We start from the raw sequence: 24379 nt of genomic DNA on the forward strand, positions 1-24379 counted from the left end.
GCGTTCACAGGCTGGCGCCCGGCTGGTCAACGCCACCTACTGGCCACTCCCTTTCTGTAACGTTCACACTGACAGCCCACTGGTCCGAAAGTAAATCGCGTCTTATACAACCAAGGAGGAGTGGTCTTCCGGTGCCCACGAAGCGATTCCACGTGTGTTTCATTATGCTGTGTTTTCTAAATGCCTGGAAAATCTGTTTGTTAGAGCCTCCCAGCAGCCACTGCCCGTTTTCCTCTTACGCCCCCTTTCTAAAATACTCAAGCCCAGGACACCTCCCCTCAGACTACATCGGGATCAGGAGGATGGAGCCATGCATGTATCATCTCTCTCCCTTGAAAAATATGAACAGTGACTGTAATCACTGCTGCCAGGCAAATGCCTCTTTGGCCTCTGACCAATGTTTAAGCTACAAAGATTTAGCTTGCTGAGAACTGCTCTCATAAGAGGGGGGAAAAAAAACATGCAAACGACCACTGTTAAAAATACATTTATCATTAAAATATATTACAATTATAAGAGAGGGAATGCATCATATACAGTTTGAAGGATTTGCTGGCCCAGAAAATCCCACTTGTTTCACCAGAACATCCATTTCTTCAGTTTTCATTTTTCAAGCCACTGTATTGCCCTCAGCGGCTGCGTGGCTAGCCCCAGAGCTGTTGAGCCACATCTGGGGGGGGGGGGGATAGGGCTTGCATCTGCATACAGAGGTCCTCAGACAGAGAACTAGAAGCATCTGGAGTGATTGTGGTTTGTTTATCCAGCAGCTTTCACTTGCATTCTTGCTGCCCAACTTGTTCTCCCTTCAAGACTCCAAAGTATGTTCAAATATCTGACCCTGGGGACTCAGCCCTGCAACAGGGAAGGCACTCGCTGTGCCCTAGAGGCAGGTTGAGGGCACACAAGTAGTTATTTAAGCATTCTTAAAATTAAAAAAGGGCTCTAACTGTGTTAAATAACTAAAGTTGAACACTGAATGTCAGTTTTAGAGTGGTGGGTCTCCCCCTGATGGCTTCACAACTCACAGTAGCTCTGAGTGTGATAGAGGTTGTGGGCTCAAGAAACAGGCAGCTGCCACTCTTGTCCCCAGAGGCCCATATCCTCTTAAGGCAGCTCCGGAGCTGAAACAGGTGGGGCTGGAAATTGGCTACCTCAGGCAAAGTAGACGAGATGCTAAAGAGGCTCAGGCTGAGTTGCAGAGGTACTGGTGAATAAATTCTTGCGCCTTCTTCTTCTCTGCCATTTCAAGCTTTTGGTGACCAGCTGGGTTTCGAAGCAGTAAGCTGCCAAATATGCTAGCTGTGTGAATAATACAGAAAACAAATGACTCAGCATAAGAAGTACAACTTATTCTTGAGTTGTTAAGAATGGGGAGGGATGTCCTAAGGCAATATTTTCTGCTGAAAAAACAAAAACAAAAAAAAAGAATGGGATCAAAAACGGGGGTGGGGTGGGGAGGGAAGTGCACGGGACTTGGTGATGGCACATGGGGGACTTGGTGATGGGAAACCCGCGGGGATTACAATTGAGATGAAAAAAAAAATGTACAAAATGTACAAAAAAATTTACAAAATGATGTAAAAAATAAACTCTTATAAAATTAAAATAATAATAATAATAAATTAAAAAAAAACTATTTGAGTCAAACAAAAAGAAACCCTTAAAATCTGACTACAGAACACAGCTAAAGGATGGGGCAGTGGAAGGAAGTAAGGAGCAAGTGGGGAAAGGGCCCAAGGGACTATGGTACAGGACTATTAGTGCTTTGGTGGTAGAAGTGGCCTGAAAGCCTATGTTTGAAAGGACATGAGCCTAGACTCCTAAACATGCACAGCCTTATAAGTCATAGTACCTTCAATCAAAATAATTTTTAAAAAATGTTATTTGAGGTCCCTCCCTGGTGGCGCAGCGGGTTAAAGCACAGCACTAAGAAGCTTAAGCCACTTCCACATGAGTTCGATTCCCACCTGCCACGGAGGTGACTGCCATGGAGGTGACCCACATGGCGCGACAGACCTCTCCTGACTCTCCTGCTGTTCCCCTCAGCAGTGTACTTCGTCGATCTGCCTGTTCTGCTCCCTGCTCTGTCTCTGGTGAATCCTCTTACCCTCTGCATTTCTGGCCTATACCCCAGTTCTGTATGAATAAATAAATAAATCTTTAAAAAAAAAATGCTATTTGAGGTTAACCTTCACCTAGATCTTGACATTTAAGTTCCATTGCAATGAACTTGGGATCTTTCTCCACCACATTCTCATAATGAGTTTCTAGTTTGCAGAGAAGTTTTCCAAAGACACTGGAAGATGCTTACCTAGAATATTCTCATCCAGATGATTTTTTGCTGAATTTTTCAGCAATTCTTGCAAAAATGCCATCAAATAGTTGAAGACATTTTTGTGAACTGCAGGCAGAGTAGAAATGACCTGGGAGAGGAAGAAATGGGATATATGTTTTTGCTCATCCAATCATTTGTCAAGTGCTTGCTGTCATTAGGAGCTGAGCACATGATATGAACATACGAGTAAAATGGTGTTCAGGGCCCTCCCTGGTGGTGCAGCAAGTTAAAGCACGCACTGAGAAGCTGAAGCCACTTCAGCATGAGTTCAATCCCCACAAGCCCTGGAGGTGACCCACACGGTGCGGCAGACCTCTCTTGACCCAACCCCGCTGCTCCCCTCAGCAGTGTACTTCTTCAGTAGGCCTGTTCTGCTCCCCACTCTGTCTCGGGTGAAGCCTCTCACCACCCCTGCACCTCTAGCCTGTATCCCAGTTCTGTATGCATAAATACTCTTTTAAAAAAATGGTCTTCATAAAAATCTGATCAAATGTGATCAGATTACAACTGCAGAAAGAGCAGCACAGACGAAGCACCCTGTAGAAGTCAAACTTCTAACTATGTGCTCTCAATAGACTTAAGGGAATAGGAGACATTTTAGTCTTGAGTCTTGAATATCAGACAACTTAGTGCTTGCAGAGGTTAAGAACAAGGAGTTTCAAGACAAATGAAGGTGTTTTTAAAAGGGGTTTGAGAAAGAAAGCCGTGAGATGTATAGAGAGAACACACTGTGAGAAGTCAATTATAGCAGGACCACCACTGTTTGAACAGGCAATGAAGGACTGATCGGGCTGGGACTCAGTGACTACTCCTGCTACCTGCATGTCCAAATTAGTTGACAAGCTTGTAGAAAATATATTCTAAAAGAGACTCTGAGTTAGTAGATGTGAGTGGCAGTTCTAGAACCTGTACTATTTAACCAGTTTTCTAGATCACTTTGCTTTGGCCTGTAGTATGTATGAACCAGTAGGCTAGATCATTAAAAGTTTCAAACATTTGTTTAAGAAAAGCTGGGCTTCAGGGCCTCCCTGGTGGCTCAAGGGGTTAAGTCTCACAATATGAAGCTACTGGTAGCAACTGCAGCACGAGTTTCATCCCTAACAAGCTGACCCACAAGAAGCAGCAGACTGCTCCTGTCTTGCCCACTGCTCCCCTCTGCAGTATATTTTAGCAGATTTGCCTATTCTGCTCCCCAGTCTATCCTCATCCCTTTCTCCCCCAGCCCTCTGGCCTACACCTCAGCTCTTGTATGCATAAATAAATTAAATAAATCTTTTAAAAAAATAAATCTTTTCTAAAAATTTGTTTAAGAAATCTTTTAAAAAAATAAATCTTTTCTAAAAATTTGTTTAAACAAAATTTTCTAAAAATTTTGTTTAATAAATTGGCACTGGACAGCCAAGTCACATGAAAATTTTAGAATGCACAACCTGACAGCAGTGTTCAAAGCAACTCAACAGAGGAAGAGCCTGGGTGGGGGACTGTGAGCCAGCAAAGTGGCCTGAGAAAGGAAGACAGTGACAAGTCAAGGTGACTGGGCGTGTGGGAGGTGAGAGGAGGAGAGTCAGGAGTGACTCAGGTTTCTGGGTTGAGTCTTGGAATTAAAGCTGATGTCATTAAAAGAAAAAGGGAGATGAGAGGAAGAACGGGTTTGGGAAGGCAAAACATGGAGTTTCTAAGACACTGACTCTGAGGAGATGCACCTACTTTGTTCCCTCAGGTCCCAAGGGGCCTGGATCTATGACATGTGTACACTGATGCTCAACACTTCCCCTCACCTGTTTACTTGCTGTGAAGTTGCCAGAACATTCCAAGCAGTTATGGTAGGCACTGTAACAGATGACGGGCTCTGGCAGACTCTCTAGGAAAAGCAGCAAGGCTTCGGCTACGGAATGATTGCTAGCGGCTGGTAGCCCCTCGTTAAGGAACAGAAGAGGATGCTGCTGCGGTTCACAAAAAGCCCAGGAGCAGGGACCTGCCAGACGTGCTGCCTGCCTGCCCAGCTAGGCTCCCTGCCCAGAGGAAGGATGCCAGCCTGGCATCTTGAAGGGGCCAAGCTGTCTATCAGCTAAGCTGGCCCTCCTGAATTCCCATGATATGGGATGCTTACGATTGTAAAATGTCCTCTAAGTTCTTATTTGAAGTAAGAAAAACATGTTCGGGGAAGACACATCATATTTTGAGCCTTAAATTATTCTTTCCTGTTTTTGTCTTATGCATATTCATACACACACATACCACTCATACATTGGAAGGATACACAGGTTATCAATCATTCCTTTATCCAAACAGTCCCTGACACGCTCAAATTCCGACCTCAGGCCTGGCTGCTGAAACAGATCTTCCTGCAAAAATTAGAGAGTCACAAATTATTCTCAGAAAATCATCAATGAGTTCTTGACTTAGAAATATAATCACCAGCAGAGTACAAAAAGGATTAGTATAATAAGGCCTATGAATCACCACGGTTGACAATCTGATTTATGTTGATGTGGCTAATTCATCTTACAGAAAACTTCCCAGGCATGCTCCCAGAGGGGGTCCTTACAGTGATATAGCATCTACTATTAATCTATGGGTAAGGCAGGGAAACTATAATGGTAGCTAGTTGCCTACAGTGTACTGGAAAGCTTACCAGAAAAAGAAAAACTGAAGAAAACACATCATAAGATGGAGAAAGCTTAAAAAGTACTCCAGAGCTTTGTGAAAACAAGATTATGGCAAACAGTATCTGCTTTACATACACTGTTCTGTGACACTGGTGTGTAACTGTATTAATAACAATGTTATATATATTGCTCAAAGGTTAACTCTTAAGAGGAGCTCTGTTCAGAAAGCAGAATGCATAACAGAATGCACAATGACTTCTATAGCCAGACTTCCTAGATTTAAATCCCAAGCCTGTCCAGTTACCAGTTTTGGGACCTTGACCAAATTCTGTTACCTTTCTGGACATGGCTCCTCGTCTAAAAGCTACTAAATGAGACAATGCTGTAAAGACATTTAGAATAGTATTTGGTATATACTCAATAAATGTGAGGGAAGAGAAAATGAAAAGATACTCCTATGTTACTCCAAAGTGGCAGCACTTTGTTAGATTATTTGTATGACCTCCCTGAGACCTGTATCAACCTATCCAGTGAATAGGTTTGACCAATCATAATTGAACAGGGATAACTAATTTCATCCCACGAAGCTTGCCCAAGTCATTCTAGAAAGCAGGCCTCCTGACTCAAGACGGGGGAGTCCCATCTGGCTCCTGCCTCTGCCTATCTTGTTAATAAGTCAGGCTGTCCCATTCTCAGAAGCTGGGGAGAGTTCCTAGAAGGGAGAGCAGGCTGACATCCTGAGAAGCCTCTGGATGGTGTTCTCCTTAGGGGGCCCCACAGGCCAGGGGAGGGGACAAGTGATGCTGACAGGCCATCCTATGCAGGTCTGGTTTCCTGGGGAACCACTGACTGTAAGAGCAGGGTCTCACCAGGTGTGAAACGTGAACCAACCTGTCCCTCATCACTTCCCAGGGAAGAACCGTTTTCCCCAGGTGCCTTAGTGTCAAAGCTTTTAATAGCAAAGTTCTTGCAGTTGATGATCTTTCTCACATCAACCTGGGCTCAGCCAGGTGTGACTGCTTCACCACTACCTACCTGCTGGATGGCATTGCGGTACAGGTAGTCAACCATCATCCAGAGCTCTTTGGGAATTTCCAAGGGGTTTGTCAATGGATCTCCATCACCTTCAGCCTGAAGTGGCATCAGAGTCTGAAAAGAAAAAAAAATTGTGATAAGAAGGCCACCAATGGAACTTCTGCCAGGGTGGCTTCAGGAGGATGCATGATATAGGGATGGTAACTCCATGAAGTAGGGGAGCTTTTCAACACCCCAGGTAAACATTCCACAGATAAAAATAAACCCAGGTGGCACAATCAAGAAACAAAGGTGCTGTCTGAGAACTGCTGAGTCGGTTGTGACAAGCAGTTTTAACTAGTCAGGTGAAATATATATCATCTTAGAAAAAATATCCTGCTTATAGCATTGCACTGTCAGAACCAGAGAGAAAGTGAGGTCTGGTGAAGAGTATAGCCTCAGGAGTCCAAATAACCTCGTGCATGGTCCAGACCCAGTGTTAACTCACCATGTGGCGAAACACTCTCCCCTGGCTTCATAATGTAATGGAGAGTATAGTGTTTAAGAGTTCCTATATAAAAAAATGCATTGAAAGGGAAAAAAGCATACACACTACCATAAGTCTGCATCAAACTAACTTTCTTGTCTTAGAATTACCTTCATAGGAGTCTTTTAAAATCTCAGAAAATTAAGTTTAGGATGACAAAATATGAAGTAATGATTAAAACAAACCAAAGGAATAATAACAGGGTCCAGGGAACCGTCATGGTCTTAGCATCCATGGCCGAGTTTCTCTAATATGCTAAATACAAAAAGCGGAAAGATGACAACATTTGGCAGTTTTTTCCCATAGAGAGGTGGCATTCTCCCACTCCTGAATTCAGGCCACTTTCACAACTTGTTGCCATCTGACTGTTAACAGTCTGGAAGAGTTTACGTGAGGCCAGCTGCACTGAAGACTCACAAGGTCACAAGCAGGAGTAACTTGGTGGTTTAAACTGCTACAGTTTCAGGGTCACTGACTATACAGCATTATCTAAAGGCTACAGTAAGCAAGCTCCGGGGTGCTGAAGAATCCTCAGGCGCCGGGGAAGGTATGCAGAGGGTTATCCTGCGCGACTGGCTTGGCAGCTACAGAGTTCTAGGTGTTTCCTGTGGCACGTCACTCACCAGCTCTCTAACAGTTTCAAGGGGCAGGTCCAAGATTGGCTCCCTCATGTGGCACAGTGTATGGAGGGGCGACCCGAAGCAACTGGGCAGGTAGCTCCCAGACACAGACAAAAAGTAATCCTTTCCCCTATTCAAGTGCAAAACCAGAATGTCCTCAATTTTGTCTTCTCCCGAGTTGAGTTTTGTAGCGGTGGTCTTATTGACAAATAGCTCCAATTCGATCTCAATGTGAGAATCTGAAGAAAAATTTAAAAAGCAATGTTGGGTTGGCAGGAGACCAACAGGAGAGAGGGAGAGGAGGCAAGAGAGCAGAAGGGTCAGAGTTAGGGAATGGAAATAAGAGATATCAGCCAATCAACAAGTATTTCTGCATCCCACAGGCAGGACACAGAAGAACAAGGAGCTTCCAGTCCAAAAGAAAACATGAAAACAACAAACAAAAACATGTTTACGCAAACATGAGCAAGCAAATGCTATAAAACTCAGGCACTAAGCACATAGCTCAAGCTAGAAGTTTTACTGATAGCCCAAAGAAGGCATGGGCCCCAGAGGCCGCCCTAAGTCAAGTCAGATGGAGATGCCTGGCCCTGCAGAAGGTACAGTGTAATTAGCAGTCTGTGAATGGTCACAAAACAGGTTTCATCCTCGGCTGCACAGCATGACAGAGTGGGAGAGAGAAGCTGGGGGAAGGCGGACGGTACCTCCCAGGGTCAGATAAAACTCCTGGATGATCGCCCCATTACCTTTCCCCACAATAGCAGCATATTGGGGGGCATGAGGCAGACAGTAAAGGGCCCTTTAACGCAGCACCTACTCCACAGGTTTTTCTGTGAAATTACGGAACATGTGAATGTACACGTGACTGGGGATGCTTTTCAAATTCAGCTCCTGACTCCTCGCTCTTCTATTTTATTTGTGGATGGTTCATCCCCAAGACTTACAAAGAGTTTCTTCTTTTTAAAAAAATATTTATTTATGCACACAAGAACTAGGGTACAGGCCAGAGATGCGTGGGGGTGAGAGGATTCACCAGAGACAGAGTGGGGAGCAGAACAGGCAGAGCTACTGAAATACAACTGCTAAAGGGAGCAAAGGGTAAGACAAGAGAGGTCTGCTGCACCTTGTGGTTCAGCTCCCTGGGCGGGGATCAAACTCGTGCCGCAGTAGCTGCTGAGAGGTTCATATGCTGTGCTTTAACCTGTGCACCACCAGGGAGGGCCCCACAACTTACAAAGAGTTTCACGCAGACAACAAAATACCCAGAAACAAAAGGCTTATTTGGGAGGAAGTGTGAACAGGGTAAGGCATTCTCCAAACTGGGAAAGTAGAACAGAGAGGCCTTACCTGGCAGGAGGAACCCTCTGCTGGGGTTGGCATTCAGCCACTGCTTACAATATGACTTTTCATCGGGCTTGTTGATGAATTCAAACTGACAGGGAACTTGTCCATTATGAATTGTAAAGGATTGTACTTGCAGCTGCATGTACCTCACATCCTGAAAAAAGAACTGGGAACAAGCCCAGGCCCAGTCAGCCCAGTGCCCTCCTACCAGTGACTTCCCAGCCACACCGCCTAAGGAGACCTTCCCTGGAAAGAACTGAAGGACCACCTCTTCCAAACCAATGCTCTGCTGCAAGTATTTGTCTGGGAGGCCACAGCTACCAGTTATATGTGTTTAACCCAGAAACTCAAAAGCCTCATGTTCTTTCATAAGTGAATTTCCAGAAGGAACCAAACTTTAAATCTTCTATAAAAAGACCATTCCAAACACCCTTTACAAATTCCAAATATGAAGACCAAGCTTATCTTTCCTAGTAGCTGAGCACCCAATAGGAACATTAAAAATACCTTCAGCATATATATCCATTTGATTAATTTCTTGGTATTGTCAATTCTGAATGACCAAAGCTGTGCCTCTTGCAGGAAAAATCTTTAGCACTAACTCGACTTCTCCCACTGTCCACCACTTTTCTTTACTCCATTCCTCCCACTGACTCATGTGTACCCAAGAAGTACTGACTCAATCCCATAGTAAGACAAAGACAGAGAAGGGAGACAGACCTGTTGCAAGAATACACTGCAGTTATACCCAAACAAAACACACTTGGGATCATTTAGATCATTGTTGAATCTATAGATGGTCCATGGGGGAGAGGGGACTATGATTCTAGCTTAGAGAGCCACAAAAGATTACAGGCTTCTATCTTAGAAGATCGGGAGGTGAAGGTACTCAACCAATAACCCTCTCTTCTCAATTAGCACCATTAGCCTCACTTTATCTAGAAGCAGCCTGTTAAGGAAGACTAGAGGCCAACTGTCAGATAGGTATCTCCTAAAATGCTCAGCCCTAGTAGAAGAGGTGTTAAGATCTATGAATAGAAGACCCTGACACCAATGTTCTTCACATGTCCTCCCTACCTCTCGCTTTGAAAGAGACACAGAAGGAATGTTGGCATTTTCCATCTTGTCCAGGGAGCGAACAATCTCCTCCAGAGTTTTCCGATAAAGTTCTTCATTTATGACTCTCACCTGGAAGGGAGACCGCAGCATCTGAGTACCCGTCCCTCCTATGCAGTCTAGGTAACACTCATGGCGCTGGCCAACAGCAGTTCACGGCAACACTGAGAGTGAAGACTGACTCAGTTAACAATGAACCCAAGTAACAACAGATGCAGAAGGGTCTCCCAGAGGCAAAGTTTGTGGTTAAGTCAACTGCTTCCCGATTAGCGGAAAGAAGAGCGACTCAGAGCCAACGCTTGTGGCGGTCCCATCAGGCCTCCAGCCAGCGCCAAGAGGCCCAGTGTTGTGCTTTATTTGCTTGCTGCTTCCAACAGGCTTATGGTGAAAAACTTCTCTAGGGCTTTGACTTAAAGCAGCATTTCTCAAAATGTTTTTAACCTATGTTCTGTCAAGATTTTGCCAGGCTTTCCTTTCTGTATTTTTAATTGTCAACAAAATTTTTTCACACTCCAATAATAATAATTTTTATTATAACACCCATCAGAGTTTTTCAAGCTACCCTATCTGCCTCCTTGCCTCTCAGGGTGCATATATCTATGTGTCCTGATAAGCCCACACCTGCACTGTTGAGATTTAGTAATCTAAAGAAAATGACTCACTGAAGATACAGACACACAATAAATGAAGGAAAAGATGTTTAACCAAATTAGTAACCAGGCAAATATAATCTAAAATAACAAAGTATCTCTTTCTATTTGCTCAGTGGGTTGGTAGAAATTTGAATTGATAAAACCCAGTATTTGCCAGGGTTTGGGAAGTGTGTACATGGCTGGCAGGAGTCTACAATGGCAAAGAATACAGGGAGGATAATTTAACAGGGTCTAGTAAGCTTAAGATACATTTTTTTTATCACTAATTTCACTTCTAGAAATTTCATTCTCTAGAAATTCCCAGAGTGTTATACAAGGATATATATGAAGTGTGATCACTGCGGCTCTCTATATAACAGCAAAACAACTAAAACGATCAACACACACACACTCATATATATGTATGCTATGCTCCATCCATACTGTGGAATATTTTGCAGCCTTTAAGGTGATGAGGAAGGAGTTCTATCTCAGCTGACATGGAGTGATCTCCTAAAAAATAACCAGTTAGAAAGAAAAGATATTCTCAGAGCAGTATGTATATCATCTCTTTTACAAAAAAGGAAAAAAACATCTTCTTGGTTGTATACAGAATACTGACACACTCATGTGTATATACATAGAAAAAAAGTCTGGAAAAACACAGTGCAAAAGCAAAGGAGAACTATGTATATAGAAACATATAGACATGTACTGAAACAATTACTGATTAAATTTAAATATAAAGTCTTTAAGGGGCACTTCCTTGCTTGCCGGGGGAAAGGAGTAGATGAGAAACGCAAAAGTGGCCTTATTTGTAAGAACCGACTCCCCACAGCAAGCAGCTGCCTACCTACCCCAATGTCAAACACGGAGCTGACGGGCTTGTGGTCACTGGTCTTCAGGGCCATGTGGCTCCTGTAGCTCAGCTGAGAGATGTTCTTCCCTTTCCAGAGGATCCGGTCACACCAGGCGGGAGCTCGGCACTTCTCACTGAAATGCAAAGTCCACACTGGGCATATCTGACTAGTGCCTGAGGTCAACTAGGGTAGGTCGGGGCAGAGGCCAGTGAGCTGAGAGGCCAGGCAAGGCTCAGGCCCACTATGTGGTAACACGTGTCACTCCAAATGAACGTGAACGCTCAAAGCCAAAATGCTGTTCAGCCTGATTTTCTGCTCTTTACCTGCCTATGTGGACCATCAGGTGAGAGGCAAAGAGGTACTCTGAGAGGGTATTTTATTGTCCTTTAAAGGTGGTGGTTAAAGCAGACTCTCTCGGGCCCTCCCTGGTGGCACAGCGGATTAAAGCATTGCACTGAGAAGATAAGGCCACTTCCGCATGAGTTCAATTCCCGCCTGCCCCGGAGGTGACCAATGGCGTGGCAGACCTCTCCTGACCCGCCCGCTGCTCCCCTCAGCAGTGTACTTCGTTGATCTGCCTGTTCTGCCGCTGCTCCCCACTGTCTCTGGTGAAGCCTCTCGCCACCCCTCAGCCTCTGGCCTGTACCCCAGTTCTGTATGTACAAACAAATAAATCTTTAAAAAAAAAAAAAAAAGCAGACTCTCTCAATTCTTCTACTCCCTGGGTTCAAATCCTGGCTTTCCCACTTGTTTGCCTGGGAGGTCCTTTTATTCTATGCTTCGGTTCCTCAATTTATAAAATGAGGATAATAAAAATCACACTTACACCTCGGTGGGTTAAGACGTTTAAATGAGATAATACCGGTAAAGTGCACAAGAGTGCACGGCATACTGTAAGCACTTAGTAAAAGTAGTTAGAAGTATTAACTGCTATGTAGTGGTTGAGCACAAGATGAGTTAGAATCATCTTATCACCCTAACCAGAGTTGAAAAGGAATCAGTGTCAAGAATGGTTACTGAACAAAGGCTGAGGTGTCAAAAAGAAAACTGTAGGAAGCAGCATGCTTAATGAGCAGATACTAAGAGGAGATACCTGAAAAGAATGTAAAACATGGGGAAGAAGTGACAGGAAACCTTTATTATTTCTTAGGCCTCTAAGGGCAAGTGCCTTCTAGAAGCTCTGGGTTTCAGTTGCCCCACCCCTCCAGCAGCCTCTGACCTACCTGGTATCCCAATCATCGGAGCCAGTATCATACTTATAGGTAGGCTGGAATGTGATCTCGCCCTCTGTGAAGCCTTCAAAGACAGCCTTTGCCGCCACCTGAGTTTTCAGCTACACAAAAGGATGGAAGAAAAAAGAATCTCAGATTAAAATGGCCAAACCTTGAAGGAGTGGAAGAAAGAACATCAGCGTGGAATCTGAAGCCTGACCCTGGGGTAAATGCCCGTGAGGAAGCTAGTCTATAGGACAAGGAATTTACTGGCTCCCAGGAAGCACAGCAAGGCGACCACTCCTCCTGTTGTACAGCTGTTTAATGTAAGTGTACCTGGGTCCCAGGGCTGGAGTGCCGTCTTACTGGGACATCTCTAAAGGGTTATGGACCAACATTCAGAGCATTTCTCATTCCAACTACCAAACATTTCATCTTTGTAGCACAGTTGCTCCAGTGATACAGAGAACTAAATTATCAAATTACCTATGTGAACGGAGGAAGGTGCTGGACTTAGTTTCCCCATCTGCAAATTTTTGATTTATACTAGAATCTACTTCACAGGATTGCGGAAAAGAGGAACTGTCAACTTCAGACAGTGCCTGACACACAGTGATAGCCAGCCTCCTTCCTGTTCACTAATTCTAGGTGCCCTTTCTGGGAGGAGCTCATTCTCAGCAGGAGATTAAAGACCATTAAAGGGTGTTCCCACATCCTCCCTGGAGCACCACGTGGACTAGCGAAGAACTGCACTCTACTGTTGAAGACAGGGCCAGCTACGAATTCCTAAAAAAACAAACTCTTAGGGCCCTCCCTGGTGGTGCAACAGGTTAAAGCACAGCACTACGAAGCTACCACAGCCACTGCAGCATGGAGTTCAATCCCTGGCCAGGGAGGTGACCCACATGGCGTGGTAGACCTCTCCTGTCCTGTCCACTGCTCCCCTCAGCAGTGTATTTCAGTACATCTGCCTGTTCTGCTCTCCCCACTCTTTCTGGTGAATCCTCTCACCCCTAATACCTCTGGCTTGTACCCCAGTTCTGTATGCATAAATAAATAAATCTTAAAAAAATAACTATTAAAGAAAAGGCAACAGTAAAGTAAAAGACTTAAGTTAACAGTTGTTCTGTAGGTTGATGACTTTCAAAGTAGATATATATATGCAATAAGATCATTTGGAAAGCAGAGAACACAAAAATGGGTACTATCACTTGAGGAAAGACAGAAAAATGGAACAGAGGAGATAGGGATTAAACTACTAGGGAACTCATAATGCCTCAGTCCAGAAGTAATAGTTGCAGAACAGATTGGGTTAATGCTGAAAATGGAGAATCAAAGTAATTTACTAAGGAAATGAGTTGCAAAGTAAAATGGGTCAATAAAGAGAATATGGCAGATACTCTCTAAACAATAAAGACAGATAAAACAGAGTTGAGATTTTTTGTCTCCACTTGATCTGAGATTTTTTTTGTCTTCACTTGACCGGGAAGGGTGAGGAACAGAAAGATTTAGACCAATGACAATACTATGGTGATGCAGACTAAAAAGAAAAAGGACTTTAATATTTTGAATAATTCTGATCACTTGGACAATTCTGAAATCTATTAAAATTAACCCAAAGAAAGTCATAAACAGGTTCCCCTTGTCCTATGATAAGGCTAACCTTTGAGGAAAACACTAGCCCAAACAATAGAGTAGAACAGCAGGTCACAGAATGGACCCCCATCAGGAAGGAAGAAAGGCCCTCGGGGAAAAAGAGCTGTCATTCACACTGAACAAGTCTGCTGAGGAGAAGAAGGGAGGCAGCAGGAAGTATGGTCAAAAATGGAGTAAGTGGTAAGTGATCTGAATACATCGAATCTCTTCTTTATGGGAAGTTTGGTCTATTTCTAGCCTCAGCTTGAAAGAATGATAGAGAGAGCACAAGAAAGAAAGAAAGAAATGCCCTTGTCTAGGGAGACGAGTGCCACAAACCGAGGGCCGCTGGGGAGGCAGGAGGGGCGAAAGAAGTGACCGGACATCAGCTCCTCAGGGAAACCCCCAAGTCGAGGAAGAAAAGGCTGAGGCTTCTCTGTCCCCTCACAGTGGGAGGCCAGAGCCTGAAGAGGGCACAGGTGACCATCTGTACCTGATCATATGCATACAGGGTTTGAAAGGCCTTCTCTTCGATGAGCTTTTTCACTTTTTCCACATCCAGCTCTTCTATCCTGTAGTTCAGGTCCCCCAGCCACAAGATCACACTGTGAGGACAGAGCACAAAGGTCACAGGGTTTGGGAGGGACTTGACTAGTCCCGTCCAGCATGCTTCAGACGGTCCCTGAGACTCCGTCTCATAGGACCTGGGTGAGGAAGTGACTCAGCTGTTCAGGAATTTTATTTTCTCCAGCTATCCCATTAATACCATGTCTAATGTTCTGCTTACTCAATTTTCTTGGTCCAAGTTCATTAGAAATGGCCTTGAGTTCTCCTGGGTAGTTTAATTCTTATACAATTGAACAGATAGTTTAAGATCTATAAGCAAGACAATTATTTACCTCATTCCCGGGAATAGACAACAAAAGATCAAGTGTGAGGATCATGTCAAATACCCAGGGATCCCAAACCAGATGATGTGGGGGCCACCTCTGCCCCCACGCACACTTCAGTCCACAAGACACATTCTCAGTCTTTGTTTCTAGAGTGGAGTTCCTCTGAGAAAAGTGAAGTTTGTACTGAATAGTGAAGTTCAACCAAGCTCTACATGAAGTCTGGATCAAACTACCACATGACCGGCTGGTTCTCTTTTTGCAGTGAGACGGGTGTTCTATTAGACAGGCTGTTTGGGGGGAAAGATCACCGAGTGTTCTCAGATGACACCACACATCCCACAAAGTCTAATACTGTTCTGTCTGAAGCCAACAACCAGACATAAGAGAATCTGTACAGCAACACAAAAAAGAAATTCACGACAAGCTAAAAGCAGACAGACATGCGAGCTGCACCCTCACCAGTGAGGATGCTGACGGTACAGCAGAACGGAAGACACACTCCCTGCGAGGTTTCCCGCAGAAGGGAAGCCATTCCTTCAGCCTCAGACCCCAGCGAGCTCAAGACACTTCCAACAGTGCCGCAGGCAGGATGGGAGGCCCGACTCTGCTCCCTGGCAACGTCAGGGCCCAGCAGCTTCTTCCTCCTTATGAAAGAACCTGCAAGTGTTACTGTAAAGTCTGAAATTCTAATATGCCTTGGATTAGACATAGGATAAACGAAAAAAAGAGAATAGACAAAAATTAGCATAAGATGCTCCAAGCAGCTACAGCTACAACTCTGCAAAGCAGGCTCAAGAGGCATGAGAGACTGAGAGAAGGCAGACTGATGCAACTACACCTGTCAACTACACATTCTCCAGAAGGGATGCAGAGAACCCTGAGACACCCTTCTAAAGCCTGGGTCTAAGTTGCTGGCTCTCTAGTTGACTTCCTTATGATGTGGTGTCAAGGCAGAACCATATTCAAACAAATCATTACATTTTCCAGGGGCAAATGAGATTTGCAGAAGATTCCAGAGGTCTGCCTGATGGTGAGTTAGGAAATTGAACATTTTCAAAGGCTATAATCCACATGTAACTGAGAGTTGGCTGAGACTGGCAGACTAGTGGCAGGAGCCCCACCATGCCCTCCCCAACCAGACAGAGAGCCCAGCACTCTGGCCTCAGAACTGTTTGGGGCCGAAGCCCGGACTCACTCATGCTTGCTGATGGTGAGCGGGGGGAGGCCTGCGTCAGTCTGACAAAACTGCATTCGCGAGCAAATGTCCTTATAGTCCTGGTTCCTCCGCTCATACTCTTCTGTGTGGGCTGCCAAGTGGGAGTTCACCACGCAGATGCTGGTGTTGTGGAACTGGAACCTGATGGCCACTCCTCCCTTGTTACCCTGTGAAAAGGAGCCAAAACCCTAATTCACAGCTTGATCATACCAGCCATGAAAACCTGCATAATTTCAACACTTTTCTCTTAATTAGTGTATAAGAAGCCTCTGAGTTAGCAGAGCAGGGATATTGTCTGTATTTTACAGGTAAGAAAACAAACCCGGGCCCTCCCTGGTGGCGCAGTGGGTTAAAGCACAGCACTGAGAAGCTAAAGCCGCTTCAGCATGAGTTCAATTCCGGCCCCAGAACTGACCCACATGACGCGGCAGACCTCTCCTGACCCGCCCGCTGTTCCCCTCAGCACAGTTCTCCTTCAGTTCTGCCTGTTCTGCTCCCCACTCTGTCTCTGGTGTGCCCTCTCACCACCCCTGCACCTCTGACCTGTACCCCAATTCTGTATGCATAAATAAATAAACCTTTGAAAAAAAAAAGAAAGAAAGCAGACCCAGGAGGGCAAAATGACTGGCCATCAGTCCAAACTGAGTCCACTTCCACTAGGTCACCTGCAAACCACCTGCTCGCCCTTCTCCATGAGATGATATGCTCCTCAGGAGAAGCTAGAAATGGGGCTGTAATAGCCTCAAGAAGAGGAAGTTGCAAACCTACAAACCCTTCTTTTCTTTGGTGACCCCAACATTGCTCCTGTGATACCTTTCACGGGCTAGATGGGAGGATCAACAAGAGACATCAGTAAGGAGTGAACACAGACCCCGCTTGCTTGGCAAACCAGCCCACCATTCACTCAAGCATCAATTCTAAATAGTCTGCTCAAGGATGCAAGTCTTTTTGTAATCCTAGCACCCTCCAATTGGGGCACAAGCTGTTACAGCCTTGAGAAAAGCAGGGTCAAAATCCTGGGAGCCAAGGCTCTCCATGAGCCAAACATATCACCCAAGAACTCACCATTCTCCCCATGATTCCAGTCCCCACAGTCTCAGCTTCTACTTCTGAGATGTGCGCTGCGTGTTCGTGCCTGACGTATAAAAGCAGCATAATCCCGACGAGCCGGACGAGCTTCACCTGGACGGCAGAGCCAAACATTCAAGTCATGGCATTAAGCAGAAGTCAAACCCTTACCCAGCTTTCCTTCTCCAGAGGAGTAAATGTCCCAGAGGAAAAGTTATCTCGAAGCTGGCTAAGAGTATTAACACGTCCCCTTTGCAGCTCCATAGATGACACAGGGCCAGTCACCTGTTTGACTCCCTGAGCCTGCTGTGTAACCTACATGGCCTACAAGTGCCAAGACCCCGCATCCTTCCCACCCTGAGGTGCCCCTTCTGTAGGACCTGGGACTGAAACTAGTGGATAAGTAGGCCTGGCTTAGGGTAAGGGTCAGGGCAGAGGAGGGAAATGTCTTAAACTTCCTTGCGTGGCAACATAAAATTAAAAGGTCCCTGATTTCTGTCTTACCTTTGCGTATTTTGCATCTGGATGAAGCCCCTCTGATACAGCTTTAAACCACTCTTCCTCCTTTGGGGTATCATGGAAGAAAAAGGCCTCCTTACTGAGATCAAGTTCCTGGAAACTATTAGAAGTGACCTATTAGAAGTAGTTATAGGTGGGCAGGATAGTGAGCTGAAATTTTTTTTTTAAGTTAGCCTTCCTTCCCAGCTTAGTGACCAACAAGATGTTTAATGTCCAAGTAAGGAAAGTCAGCCATGCTATCTGTTGGTGCGATACCTTCAAACAGTATAGGCCTTTGTGAACTAGGCCTACTTAGCTTAATTACTTTCCAAAGGAGAGCAACACCAGTGTTGCCATAACTCAGTGCTCATGTCCCTGAAAGATGCACTGAGGGTTAAACTAAAAATTATATAGTAGCATTTATATACTAACCATGTCATTTTAACAGGGCAAGAAATCTGTTCACTATGAGAGAGAACACCAAGTAGAGGAACAGCTATTACCGTGACTGCTCATTTTCAACCCCTTCACCTGCTGTGAAAACTCAGTTACTGCCCTCCCATTGGCCATCCCTTCCACCACAGCTGTCTGTTCTTATGGATACAGAGGCAACCAGAGGAGAAACACTTACCCTATGCAGTATACATCCGGGGCCTGGATACCCTGGCTGAGCCAGGGCCGGAGGCATTCTTTGGGGGACTGGCCGTTCACATTGTACGTTCCCACAAAAAACCTGTTAACAAAGAGAATCAATCCGTTGCTCATGAGGGACTATCGAGATGAGAGGAGAAAGCACTGTAGCCTGATTCTGCTTGGTTTCAGTCTCTCCGGGATGGAAGTTAAAACATGAGAATTGTCACCTCTAACCAAGACTGATGACTAAGGCACCAAGGGGTAATCTGCCATGCTACTTGTTGGTGTGATAACTTCCAACAGTATACGCCTTCTATGAACGAGGCCTACTTCGCTGAAACAAACATTTGAGAGCCATACATAACCCACAAAATGATCCTTTAGCCTATGTATATGATAGAATGATAAAGAGAAAAAGTGCCTTGGTCATTAATTTCCAATATGAGTGCAACACCAGGGTTACCAGAACTCACTGTTCGCATCCCTGAAAGCAGTATCACCTTGTTACATTCTCCCAGTGTGATCATTTTAGAAGACCTAACAGAACCCTATGACCTTTTCATTTGCCTTTCAGTAATCTTGTCTGAAAAATTACCAAACACTAATTCCACTTTGCTGACTTCAGGTTAAGTGACTCGCAAAGGCTCAGAGTGAGAGTTACACAAAAAAATAGGATATTACTCCTCGACCGCTTCTAATACGCCTGTAACTACTTACAAGTTCTGTCACCCCACAGTACCACCCCTGTGCAATGTCTGGCCAGAGAAGACACAGACTACATACCTGCTAATGAAGAGAGAAAGGAGACCATTCATTTAGGAAAGGATGAGAGAGACTACGGCGGAAGGATCCGCTTCAGATCCAGGGGATGGGAGGAGGGGGGAAGGCTTCAATTTCAGAAAACTGAATAACCCTTTTGCTTTGAAAACAGTCTAAGACCCAGTTAGTGACCTGAAGTTCTGGATGTAGGTATAATCCTCTTCTTTCTGTACTAGGTGTGATTTCACAATCGTCTCTCGTAGTCCAAACTTCTGCATTGATAAAATATGAGCCTTGTCTGACACCATGAAGGTGGAGGAGCGAACCATGTCCGTAATTTCAGACTTGGATTTATTCTGTCTAGAAAAACAACACCAAAATTATCATGTGTTCATGACTCCTCCATGACAAAATTCAAACAAAAAACTAGACATTTCTGCACATTCATCTTAATTTGTGAATTTCAGTGAACATTTCTTGAGCTATCGGTGAGATTTCACTAGGGAAATATGTCAAATTTAGTCAAAAACTAAAGGAGGCCAAAGTGAGACTTATTTATTGACACTATCTCAGTGGAATAAGTCAAGTCACATGTTTTTATTGCAGAGTACACTGGTCCAGAGATTTTTCTGAGATCATATTCAGATTCTCACTGCCAGGAGAGGACTTTGCAGGTAACTGAACTGAATGCTTTCATTTTTCTTTTTAAAAAATACTTATAAATGCAAGGACTGGAGTACAGATCAGAGGCGCAGGGAGTAAGAGGATTCACCAGAGGCAGAGTGAGGAACAGAACAGGTGGATGATTGGAAATGCACAAGAGCAGCAGGTGACACAGGAGACGTCTGCCGCGCCATGTCAGTCCGCTCCCAGCGAGGGATAAAACTCCTGCTGCAGTGGTTGTGGATCACTTCGTAGTGCTACGCTTTAACCCACTGCACCAGCAGGGAGGGCCCCCTTTCATTATTCATAAGAGAAAAATCAGACTCAGCATCACCAGTGACCCCTCGGCCCCCTCCAGCTACATGGGGTGACAGGGTACAGGGTACAATTCAGATCTGACAGTGTACTCCAGACCTAAGTGCCTTACATAACAAGGCCATACAGCTACCCAGATCCTCTGACTTGATAATTTAGCTTCTCTATTGCACAGGAATCATACCAAAAGTTTTTAAAAGGCAATGAAAATTTTATTATTTGTGTAGTTTTAATCACCATACTAAAAATTATTCAAATGACAACATTTCAAGGTAAGCAAAATTCAACACATTTTCCTAACAGAACCTTGTTAATAGCTCAAGAAATGTTTCTAAAGGTCACACATTAAGATGTCTAAGGCTTAGGAGATGCCAGATATTTGATATTCCTGTCATCGTGTACATACTAAGTGAGGTTATTTTTAATCTATCTAGGAAGACAACAAGAAGGCTCTGAAGTGGGGATGAAAGTTCTAGGTATGCTTAAATTCCTTGTTGTTTAAGTGCATAAATAAAATCCTGACCCAGACAAGAAAGCACTATCATCGTCTTAACCAGATGGTTCTGGCTATGATCAGCAGGGGGCAATGGAGTACAGACAAAACGTAACAGCATGCCAGTTAAAAGGAGTAAATAAAAAATGGAAAAAGGAAAAAACATGGATTATGGTGATGGCATACGGGTGATTTGGTGATGAGGAGCCCACGGGGATTACAACTGAGATGGAAGAAGGCACAAAGTGATGTAAAAATAAACTATTATATTATTAATAAATAAATCAATAAATAAAATGGAAAAAGGAAAAAACAACTGCAAAAGAAAGTACCTTCAAAGTTAGAAAACTTCTTTCTAAAAGCATGCAAGGGAGAAGCCAAAATGCTTCTAGTCTACATTGCTAAGGTAGGGTTAGATCCACAGTTTCAAATCCTAGATCTGCTACTCCCTCGTCCTGGGTCTTGGGTTAATTATAAATAACCCCGCTTCATCTGAGTTTCCTTAGCTATAAAACAGAGAAAACAGTGGCAAGTACCTCTAGAATTAAGAGCTTCCATGAAAGCCCATGGTGCCCGGCATACACGGTGAGTGCGTGACAAATGTCCGACAGGACTCTGGCCAACTACCCTGGGACAACTGCTGTCACATACAGTAATGGTCTCAGTTCCATGAAGAGAAAAACCGTGCCCCTGCCAGGTACAAACGAAGGAGGAGATGCATTACCTTGGGGGCAAGTGTTCTGATTTATCCTGACTCCAGGAGCTCTGGTCCATGGGCAGACCTTTCCCATTAGGCCTTGAGTCATCCAAGTGAGAGGCACCTAGAGAGGAGGAAGAAATTAAAGCGCTCTTACATATGCTTTCACACAAACCACAGCTTATCAAACTGTAGTCCAGGAATTATTGGTACGCCGCGTGTTGTTTGAGCACAGAGCAGGCCTCCACTGGTGTCCAGGTAAGGTTCTTCAGAGCACATACAAAGCGGGAAGAAACACTTCATCCAGATGTCTTTGCACAAAACATAACTACTCCAGCCAGCCTGATCTCCTTTGCTTGGAATCAGCTCATTATAGGAAAAAAACTCTGAAATCTACAGACCTAAGTTCTATCCCAGACCAACTATTCACTTTGGCTGAGTCATCGGCCTCTTGATGTCAGTAACTTGACTGGTTCTGCCTCCCTTACAGGCTTATCACAGGGCTCAGAGTTGGCATGTGAGTAAGCACTTTGAGAACCACACAGCTTATCATAAAATATAAATTATCTTATTACCATTTACTCCCAGTGAAACTTCAAGGAAGAAAAAGGCAAGGGTCAGAGGTCTAAAAGTGAACGGGTCTAGAGAATTCTAAAGAAAGAGAAGTGCTTTTCACTGTCAACAAATTTCTTGAACACCAAAGAGACCCAAGATTTTCAACAAAGAAGTGTTTGGGGAAAGTCGTTAAACCAAGATAAATGATAAATCTGAAAAGGAAAATTAATGTGCCGATAACATCTCTGCTCCTGAGAAGTCCAATCTCTTGCTGACAGAAAGCAGAGAGAGACCACAGAGAGAGGCTGCTCGAATACACAAGTCCCAGGATGCACGGAGGCATGGAACATCACTACAGAATCTTGTTGTGGAGACCACTACTAAATGCAAATTTTTCAACCATGCGTTCACCATTCACATGAGCCAAAAAAGAAACAAACTTGGCATTGGAAAGAAAACACAGTCAGTAAAGGCAAAAAACAATTACATATAGTGTTTCTAATCAATCACCAAAGCCCTTTAATTTTGCCTCCTAAAAGCTTCTCAAATCAACATATTCACCCCACACACACACACACAAGGCACTGTCCTCACCACGACTCCAAAAGTTTCAGCTGATCTCCCTGCCTCCTTTTTCTTTTTCTTTTTAAAGATTTATTTATTCATACAGAAGTGGGGTACAGGCCAGAGGTACAGGGGGTGAGAGGACTCACCAGAGACAGAGCAGGGAGCAGAACAGGCAGATCAAGGAAGTACACTGCTGAGGGGAGCAGCGGGTAGGTCGGGAGAGGTCTGCCGCACCATGTGGGTCACCTCCGGGGTGGGGATCAAACGTGCACTGAAGCGATTGGGGCCAGTGGCTGCGGCCTGCGGCTGCACTTTAACCCACTGCGCCACCAGGGAGGGCCCCCTGCCTCCTTTTTCAATCCTCCCACAGAGGAATTTTTCTAAGAAGCAAATCTTGCACATCACGACCTTTTAAAGCTTCCTCACTGGCTCTTCCCAGTCTGGATCCTGAATGCCATATGGTCTGTCAAAGTTGTTGGCTGTTGTATAAAGATCCCATCAGAAACGTACTTCCTTCTTCCTCATTCTACTTTACACAGTTTTGTCCTACCCAGCCTGTGGCCAGGAGTCAGCAAACATTTTCTGTGAAGGATCACTGAGTAAATGTCCCAGGTTTTGCTGGCTACAGTCAATCTTGCAGCTATTCAACTCTGCTGTTCCAGTACAAAGACAGTGTGAGTGTGGCTGTATTCCAACAAAACCTTACTTATGAACAATGAAATTTGAATATTACATAATTTTCACATTACAACATAATATTCTTTTTTCATTCTTTTTGAACGTTTAAAAATGTAAAAACAATTCGTACCTCACATGCTACACAAAAGCAGGTAGTGGGCTGGATTTGGCCCATGGGATATAGTTAGTCAATTCTGGCTTTCGGCCACATCTTAGAGTTCACTTCTTCTAAGAAGCCTTCCCTGGTCCATCCTAGACTGGCAAGGTGCCCTGACATTGGTGATTCAAGCAGCCTGTATTTCTCCCATCATAGCTTGATGCGCTGGAACTATCTCCCCAGTTAGGCTGTATGTGTACTGAAGACGAAACTATACCCAGAACGCCAGTTAGCATATTATAAGCAGTTTAATCACTGAACAATTAACAGAAAATACTGTATGACTATGGGTCCCTTAGGTGCCTTATATAAATGTCTAAATTGAAGTCTGCAGCATTCTTTTGGAATGTTTCAGGTCATATTTATCATTGTCTTTAGCACAGAATAAATATAAGAGAGAGGGAACTAGGCCCTCCCTGGTGGTTCAACGGGTTGAAGCACAGCACTACAAGCTGGCGACTGCCATTCAGTGTGAGTTTGATCCCTGGCCCCCAGAGGTGAGCACCATGGTGCAACAGGCCTCTTCTGTCTCTCCCTCAGCAATATGAAGCATACTGCTTGCCTGTTCTGCTCCCTACTCTGTCTCTGGTGAATCCTCAGTCTCTGGTAAATCCTCTTAGAGCCCCTGCACCTGTAGCCTGTGCTCCAGTTCTATATGCATAAATAAATAAATATTAAAAAAAAAAAGGAAAGAAAGAACTAAAATAGGGTGTTTCCAGAATTCTATAATCTCATAGTCAATCAATGCCTATCTCTCTTGCAAATTTTTCTCACTTAGTGAGAGAACCAAGGTATCTGAGCTAGTGAATGGCATGCTGGGTTGCTTAGTAGAATGACTGAAATCCAAAAACCTGACAATACCAATGACTAACAAGGGTATGAAACAACAGTAATTCAGGAATGAAAAATGATGTAGTTACTTTGGAAGCACTTCGATAGGTTCTTACAAAGTAAAGAGCCTTACCATATGAGTCACGAATTGTCCTCCTGGTATTTTTTCATTGAAAATGTATGTTCACATAAAAACCTGCATGCAAATGTTTATAGCAGCTTTACTTAGAATTATGAAAAACTGGAAGCAACCAAGATGTCCTTAAATAGGTGACTGGATCAACAAATTTGTAGTATAACAATATAATGAAGTATTATTCAACAAAGACAAGAAATGATTTATTAAGCCACTAAAAGACATGAATAGCTCTAAAATGCATATAATTAAGTCTGAAAAAGTTATATACTGGACGTGCGGCATTCTGGATAAAGG

General features: G+C 44.2%; 1 protein-coding gene across 4 annotated transcripts in view; it reads right to left on the reverse strand.

Moving 5' to 3' along the window:
- Positions 1–471: 471 nt before the first annotated feature.
- The window catches only part of INPP5B (inositol polyphosphate-5-phosphatase, 75kDa), a 49184-nt gene continuing 25276 nt past the window's right edge, over positions 472–24379 (reverse strand). For all 4 annotated transcript variants that reach the window (XM_012722624.1, XM_012722623.1, XM_012722625.1 and 1 more), the window contains 17 exons: positions 21186–21282; positions 19183–19350; positions 18230–18331; positions 17605–17719; positions 17098–17214; positions 16012–16199; positions 14417–14528; positions 12301–12410; positions 11075–11210; positions 9547–9657; positions 8473–8635; positions 7129–7364; positions 5980–6093; positions 4596–4680; positions 4114–4241; positions 2312–2423; positions 472–1299 (listed from right to left, as the gene is read on the reverse strand). In XM_012722624.1, coding sequence (XP_012578078.1) covers positions 1184–1299; positions 2312–2423; positions 4114–4241; positions 4596–4680; positions 5980–6093; positions 7129–7364; positions 8473–8635; positions 9547–9657; positions 11075–11210; positions 12301–12410; positions 14417–14528; positions 16012–16199; positions 17098–17214; positions 17605–17719; positions 18230–18331; positions 19183–19350; positions 21186–21282 — 2210 coding nt within the window. In that variant the 3' untranslated portion in view covers positions 472–1183. The remainder of the gene's footprint in view (positions 1300–2311; positions 2424–4113; positions 4242–4595; positions 4681–5979; positions 6094–7128; positions 7365–8472; positions 8636–9546; positions 9658–11074; positions 11211–12300; positions 12411–14416; positions 14529–16011; positions 16200–17097; positions 17215–17604; positions 17720–18229; positions 18332–19182; positions 19351–21185; positions 21283–24379) is intronic.

Source organism: Condylura cristata, unplaced genomic scaffold (genome assembly GCF_000260355.1).
Source record: "Condylura cristata isolate star-nosed mole 26May11 unplaced genomic scaffold, ConCri1.0 scaffold00008, whole genome shotgun sequence".
In the NCBI taxonomy this organism is placed as follows: Eukaryota; Metazoa; Chordata; class Mammalia; order Eulipotyphla; family Talpidae; genus Condylura; species Condylura cristata.